Source organism: Sinocyclocheilus rhinocerous, unplaced genomic scaffold, assembly GCF_001515625.1.
Source record: "Sinocyclocheilus rhinocerous isolate Xijiao unplaced genomic scaffold, SAMN03320098_v1.1 scaffold468, whole genome shotgun sequence".
Taxonomy (NCBI): Eukaryota; Metazoa; Chordata; class Actinopteri; order Cypriniformes; family Cyprinidae; genus Sinocyclocheilus; species Sinocyclocheilus rhinocerous.
In genome coordinates this window covers 1,716,486-1,724,473 of record NW_015635305.1, presented here as the reverse complement: position 1 = coordinate 1,724,473, position 7,988 = coordinate 1,716,486, and the positions used below count along the sequence as shown (strand labels likewise).

At 38.5% G+C, this 7,988-nt stretch overlaps 1 protein-coding gene across 1 annotated transcript in view; it reads left to right on the top strand.

The window, feature by feature from the left end:
* LOC107746860 (nuclear receptor corepressor 1-like) overlaps window positions 1-7,988 on the top strand; it is an 87,813-nt gene that overhangs the window by 48,750 nt on the left and 31,075 nt on the right. Inside the window, exons 18-22 of the mRNA XM_016561189.1 lie at window positions 1,179-1,312; window positions 3,661-3,736; window positions 6,157-6,604; window positions 7,123-7,240; window positions 7,725-7,908. Coding sequence (XP_016416675.1) covers window positions 1,179-1,312; window positions 3,661-3,736; window positions 6,157-6,604; window positions 7,123-7,240; window positions 7,725-7,908 — 960 coding nt within the window. The remainder of the gene's footprint in view (window positions 1-1,178; window positions 1,313-3,660; window positions 3,737-6,156; window positions 6,605-7,122; window positions 7,241-7,724; window positions 7,909-7,988) is intronic.

The following is a 7,988-nucleotide window of genomic DNA, read 5'->3' as shown; positions in this document are numbered from 1 at the left end:
TATAATTAATCGCATGCGTTAACGTGTTAACGATGACGGCCCAAATATATATATATATATATATATATATATATAATAGGAAATTTGTGCATGTAAGCATCTCATGCATGGTCATGGCAGTAATCAGTGACATGTGAACTGCTCTAATCTGGTCCAAACTTTGATTTGTGAACACAAAGCCACATATACAGTATCACAGACGTCATTTGTTATCTGTGCTATTTGCGTAGCTTGAGTACTTTATGGCGATCACTTACAATATCATAATAAAGAAGGAATACATAGGAAATTGTGTTTATTCAGTGTAAATCTTTTGATCACTGAAGCTGACAACTGCTTTTGGCATGCATGTGTACTATAACCCTGAATAGACAAATACAGATGACACACATTCGCAGGGTAAAGTCACTTTACTCATTTAATCTAAAGTTTATCTTTTTCAGTTATTTATTCATTTTAATTTGCTACCAAATTGGGACATTGCAAGAACCTGAGAAATGCCAGAAGCGAACACTTTTCCAAACCACTGTTTCAGTAGTTTTGCCATCCATGCTGTTGTCAGGCTGTTAAGATTTGGCTAGATCTATTGATAATGGGCATTTTTTGCTGACAAACTTTACTAGATATTTAACTAATGTGATATCACATTTAGAGAGTGAGCAGTTATTGTTAAGATATCTATGGATAGCTGTCCTTTCTGATTTCTTGACCTAATAAGTGATTTGCATCCCTTGCAACCTTAATAATCATCAATAATGTGTCGTCTTGTGGGATACTGTAAAATCAGGCTGACTCTCATGCCGATGCTCATCAGGAGTTCAGCTAATCTGGCTGCTTCAACCTTGTGGTGCCCTGCACATCCTTCCTTAACTAGTTCATCCATTCTAGCTAAGCTGGCAGGATTATCTGCACCACCGAGGCAGGAGGAGTGGCACAGTCATTGCTAAGTAAAACCCAGCCATGTTTCATGTGTTTAAATAGTGGTGCTGCTGATAGAGGGTGTTATTTTCATCTTACAGCGGGACCTGTTGAACAATCTTGTGGTTAATAATAGGCTCCATCCATCCATCAAGAAAACCATTAGTAATACATGTAAACATTTAATTACTAAGGGTTTTGTTTGACTCCAGTGACCAGTATACTCATTTATAACCTTACCCACTTTCTCTTGTGCACAGGGCTGGTTGAACATGGTAGGAACTGGCCAGCCATTGCTAAGATGGTAGGCACTAAGAGTGAAGCTCAATGTAAGAACTTTTACTTCAACAACAAGAGACGATACAACCTAGACAATCTACTACGCCAACACAAGGTACGGGTACAGATCTATATGCTACATCCAAACAAAAAGTACATTTTTAGGAGGTCACTGTTTCTGTGTCTGGATATTTAAACTACTGTACAAAAATTTGGGGTCAGTAAGATTTGTGAAAGCAGTCTCTTTTGCTCTTTTAGTCTGCATTTAATCAACAATACAATAATAAAAAACTGTAATATTACAAAATGTGATTTAAATGAACAGTTTTCTTTTTATTTCTTAAAGTGTAATTTATTCTTGTGATGTTAATGTTGAATTTTCACTCCTGTCTTTTTACTCCAGTCTTCAGTATTACATGATCCTTCAGAAATCATTGGAGCATTTGGTGCTTCAGTAACATTGTTTTCTTATGATTATTTGAGAAATAGAAAAGTTCAGAAGAACAGCGTTTAATTTAAATGCTTTTTACTGTCACTCTTGATCAATGTAATGTATCCTTGCTCGGGTTGCAAAATTACGGGAATTTTCAAGACTGGAAACTTTCCATGGGAATTAACGGGAATAAACTGGGAATTTGCAAAATTGCAGAAACTGAGAATTTAAATGTAGTTGAGAAAAAAAATCTTGCAGCATAATCTTGGTTAAAACAACCAGATTTAATGCAGTTTCAGTTGAATTTCTACCCTACACATTGCTTAATCACATGCACACTGCTTAGTGCTGGCCACACCCCCTACACGCACTGTGCTTTCCTCCTTAGCATGCACTGATCATTTCTTAAATCCTGCACACAAGATATCAAAATGTCCATCTTGGTGAGTATTCATGTAAATTACATGAATATTACAAAAAAAATATGTTTAAAACTTCCTTGTGCTGTGTGTAATATACTGTGCAACTAAATTAGGCTATGCCATTGTAAAAACAAATACACTGACTGAACAAACATTTAGATGAGATAATGATAATAAAACAAAAGTCTAAAAATGACCTTCCCCCACACACAATCCCCCTTAGTCACTAAGAGGGGGATTCCTCTCCATTTTCTCTGAAGCCACACTTGCTGCATTTGAGCCCAAAGACTTAATCTAAGTTTTGATATTCTAAATATATTTGATCTATGGGATTCAAGCTTAACTAGTAAATGCCAAAAAGAGTTTTTACAGTAGCTAGCTAGCCAGTAAATCAATATATGAAAATTCTAAGCGAGTTAGTTTATTTCATTGACAATTTAAAAGGCTTTGTATGTGCTAGCTAGCTCAAGCTGTGATGCTCTTTCTGCTAGCCAGCTTTCTGTTATCATACAGAAGTACAGTACTGGTCAAAAGTTTGGACACACTACTATTTTTTATGTTTTAAAACATTGCATCTCTTTTGCTCATCAAGCCTTCATTTATTTCATCAAAAATACAGAACAAAACAGTAATATTGCGCAGTATTACCGGTATTACAATTTAAAATAATTGTTTTCTGTTTTAATATATTTTAAAATATAATGTATTTCTGTGATTCATACATCATTACTCCAGTCTTCAGTGTCACATGATTCTTCAGAAATCATTCTAATATGCTGATTTATTATCAATTTTGGAAACAGTTGTGCTGCTTAATATTTTTATTTCCTGTGATTCTTTTTTCAGGAGTCTTTGATGAATAAAGAGTTTTAAAAAAAAGAACAGCATTTATTTAAAATACAAATCCTTTTTTAACAGTACACTACCGTTCAAAAGTTTGGGGTCAGTATTTTTTTTTCTCTTTTTTTGAAAGAAATTAATACTTTTATTCAACAAGGATGTGTTAAATTAATAACAAGTAATAGTAAAGACATATTGTTAGAAAAAGATTTCTATTTGGAATAAACACTGTTCTTAAGTTTTTATTCATCAATAAATCCTGAAAAAAGCATCACAGATTCCCCCCAAAATTCTAAAAATGTCATTTTTAAAATTTGTATTAGTTTGCATGCATGTCAGCTTATGATCAAACAAAATGTTTATATTTATGTTTGTATATGATACAGTTTTATAAATTTCCCTAAATTTCCAATTAATTCCCATAAATTCCTGGTAAGTTTCCCCAGACGAAGTTCCCATGGACATTTTCAGCCCTTTTGCAACCCTAATCCTTGCTGAATAAAATTATTAATTTCTTTTAAAAAACACAAATCTTACTGACCCCAAAATTTTGAACAATAGTATATATCTATATCTTTCCTAGTTACTAATTTCCTACTAGTAACATTGACTTTGCTGTTTTTAAGCATGATACTTAAAAGTGGCTGTATGGAGACAAAAACTGAAAAATGTCTGACGAATGCACGTGACTGTGGTGTAATCTTTAGTCGTGAACTTTTCTTAACATGTATATCTTATGATTTGCACCTCTTATGTTGTTGTGTGCAGGGTTCCCGGCGGCTCTGTGGAAATCGAGACCCATCACAGAGCGATCCTGCGCCTGATGACGATGAGGAGAGTGACGGTATGATCTCTCGCTGTGATTTAAAGACTTTTACAGCCGGCTGCTTCCAACATAAGCTCTAATGCCTAAACAAACACCCTAAAACCCATCGCTGTCAGTCTCTTGCTCTGTGACCCATGAACCCAGAGTCCGATCAAGCAGAGAGGAAGAGAAGCAGCGGAGCCATAATGTAAAGAGAGCAGAAACAGACAGACTGACACACAAAGAGGGATGAAGTGAGGGAGCAGTAGTAGCAGTGTCCTGTCTGACTGCAGAGCGTTTGATTAGATCTGACAGCAAAACCCCAGACCGCTCTGCTCTGCCACAGAGGTCAACATCCTCCCTCTACTTCTGTCTGTACGCTTAATGAGTGAGAATCAGGAGCAAATGAGGAGAGAACCAGCCGGGTGGGGGAGAGGTGGATGAAAGGGATAGGAAACAAGTGAATAAGACACAAACACAAAGAAAAGAGAGTGGAAATAGGGGTAATCAATGTGCAGAAAGGATAAGAGATCTGGTCTAATTCTGCCTGCCACACTCGCTCTTATGCAAGCGTTCCCTGGCTTTAAAGCCTCAAAAAAGTACGCTGTAAGGAAACCGAGTGCTTCTGCCGAGCATGTTTGATCTGTTGTGCTTTTATTCAGATATGGTTGTGTGATTTTTAGTGCTACAACACAACTTCAAGTCTTTATACAATTCTGTACACAAAAAGTTCATATTGAGTAACTTGCTTTTTAAACATAATAAGAGTACTTACTTGCACATGAAAATAGAAAATCAGTAATTTCAGGCCCAGCAATACCTGTCTGGTCCAACTCTTCATATCGGCATTCTTGGAACAACACTTGCATTCAAATGAAAGTAGAGTAATTATTAGTTACACGTCTTTTAACTCACTTTCCTTCCCTTTGGGTGCCCATTTGTTCGCTTCACCTTCTTCCACCTCATCTACACTACCGTTCAAAAGTTTGGGGCAATTTCTTCCTGTGATGGCAAAGCAGAATTTTCAGCATCACAACTCCAGTCTTCAGTCACATGATTCAGAAATCATTATAATGTGCTGATTTGGTGCCCAAGAAACATTTCTAATTTTTATCAACCGTTTTGCTATTTAGTATCTTTGTGGAAACATTTTATAAATAGATCGTTCAAAAGAACAGCATTTATTTGGAATAGAATCTTTTGTAAAACTTATTCAATGCATCCTTGCTAAATAAAAGTATTAATTTATTAAAACTATAAACTATACTCCCTTTCCTCTTAAATAACATAATACTCTACCCTGGTGCATTATAGACTTTATTCAGATTCTCCTTGCTAAAAAAAGAAGCCTGCAAGGCTGCTTCCCTAGTATGCTTTCCTTGACATGTGCTAGATGCTGCTTTCTTCTGTTCTCCTTCCCTCAAACTTTTATCTTTCTCTCCACGTCTGCTTTTTGGAGTAGCACCTGCTGACATACTCCTGGAGCCAAGCAGGTTACCCTTGATCGCTCTCTTAGAGGGACAGATAACAGATAGACTGTGAGAGTGGCAGAGAGTGTCCACACAGCAAGAGGAGGGAGGAATTATAGATGAGGGAGAGGAGTCATTTTCAGAGAGAAGGATAGCTGCTTCCTAGTTGTTGGATGTGTTTTACTCTTGAGGTAACTTGGTTCTTTGCAACCTGCGGGCACGTGGAGTACATCTGTGATTTTGCCTGTAAAGCCTGTTTCTGTGATGTGGATATGTAAGTAAGCCTGTAGGTTATATATGTATACACACTACCTTTCAAAGTTTTGGGATCAGTAAGAATGAAAAAAAAACTTTTATTCAACAAGGTCACTGAATAAATGATATTATGGACTTTTGCATTGTTGCAAAAGATTTCTATTTCAAATAACTGCTGTGAATCAGCATATTAGAATGATTTCTGGAGGATAATGTGACACTGAAGACTTGGAATAATGGCTGCCGAAAATTGAGCTTTGCCATTACAGGAATATATATTAAAATAGGAAACAGTTAAATTGTACAATTTTTGTACAAAGTTTTATAAATGAAGCCTTGGTGAGCTTAACAGAATTTTCCAAGACATTAAAAAATGTTACCAACCCCAAACATTTGAATGGTATGTTTATGCAGTGCTTCATGTATTTTATATGACCCTGGAGGGTGTGTCATCAAACGGCAAGAGTGGAAAGGTAGTGATTAGCCAAAGGATGTTTGCTGTCCAGAAGTGCATTAACCTGATTGCGTGATGCCGTGTGCAGCGATGGTGACCTCAAATGCCGCCTCTTCTCTGTCACGGCAGGGTTGTTTGGGTTCTTCTCTGCCTTTGTGTTTCTGTAGCAGAGATTGAAATAGATTGGGTTTGCTATTCTGTGTTCTCTTTGCACAGATGAAAGAAGAATTTAAAGAGGATGTGTTGGCTCAATCATACGCTTTTTCATCTCCTTTCCTCAGGTCCCGATTACAGTTCAGACACAGAGAGTGCGCCTTCTCCAACTCAAACTGATCCCTCCAAATTCGACGCGCCAACTCATCCCAACTCAGCTCTGGACGGCGTGTCGGACCAGGACGTCACGCCAACCAAAGGCCCAGTGGCAGATGCCAAGGGCCAGGAGCCTCCGTACGGCGAGCTACGGGTGAAAGTAGAGAAGAGTCCGGAAGGAGGAGCTGGAGACGGGCTTCCTCAGGATGAGCGCACACGCTCGGCATATGAAATGCAGATCCATCCAAAAAGTGAGACACAGGATGTGGAGATGAACGCTTCGAGCTGCGAAAGAGCGCAGGTGCAAGTGAAGACTGAGCCGGAGGTCAAGGACAAGGAGGAGAAACAGCACTCCGATAATGACTCTAGCGCCACCTGCAGTGCGGATGAGGATGTGGAGGCTGAACCTGACCGACAAGGGTGAGAACGCCGCTGCTCATGTTCTGTAATGGAGTTTTCATACATGCAGTGCTATTGGTTTCTAGTAGCATGGATAGGGTGGTGATTTATTAATTGAAAGATAATGTATATGTGTGAAAATTATGTAATTGTATTTTCAGTAATATTGAAATGAATACTAAAAATATACATTTAAATTAGAAATGCAAATGTAAAATAATACATTTCAATTCTTGTAGCCTTAAAAAAACCTTACTGTCCTGTCAAGCTCTGATGTGTAATGAATTATTTATATTGCTTCAGCTTTTATTAAATACAGTTTTTGTTGTATTTACCTAAACAAATATTTAGTTGTCCAGCATGGGAATGTGCTTGAGCTAGTATTTTACAAAAGCTGGTGAATAGTCTGTGAATGAACGAAAAATGATTTGTGGTCTCTGTGTCGTTGTGTATATATGAAAACCCCTTTAAATGTGCCTAGCAGTAGAGTATCAGTAGCTAATACATTTTATTATCTTGTTCCTTCCTTCCTGTGGCAGACTTTTCTCTCTGGAGAAGCCGTCATTGCTTGGCGCTGCAGGCTCAGTGGTCGTGTCCTCAGCCAAATTCCTCAACATGCTGCAGCTACAGAAGCGGGCCGCCACCATCCCCCCTATGGTCAGTCCCCATAGCCTCTACCCCCACTTAGCATTCAGATATGCCCCTCTGGACAGAGACAGGGCCCAGCCACCCCGCCACGTGAGTCCTGCCTCCATCTCCACCTCTGCAGATCACGCGCTGTGATTTGCTTCTGCGGCAATCAGCAAACGAATCAGCAAATACCAATTGATTTTCCACACTGAAATCATGACGAGTAAAAATACATTTGGCTGCTCTGTTGGGTTGATTAGTTGTGCTGTTTGTTGGTGTCTGTTATGGCGATTTGGTGTGGCTGTGAAATGGATTTAATCTAACTGGATTTAAGCCCTGATTGGCTGTTCACAAGGTTCATGAAAATGTAGCATCTTGGTGCAAAGTAAACAATAGTCATGCATTTAAATATTTAATCATTTAAATTTTTCTAATGGAGCAGTTTTGCTGAACATTAGTCCAGCATGTAGCTCCCATTTGAATCCTCTCTGTTCCTGAATGGTTTGTTTAGGTTTCAGCTCAATTCGGTCACAGCAGCGTTCCCGGAGGACCGTTGAGCGGCTTTGCTATGTTCCAGCACCAAATCAAAGCTGTACATGAGTCCGTGCAGGAGGACAAACAGAGACTGGATCAGAACGAGTCTGACCGCAGGCCGCGAGTCACCACCCACAACCCCAATGTAGTGGACCGAGAAGGTGAGTCAGACGCAGAAGGAAAGAGAGAAAGAATGCACAAAAACACTTGAGGTGAATGTAGAAAAAAAAAAAAAAACCTA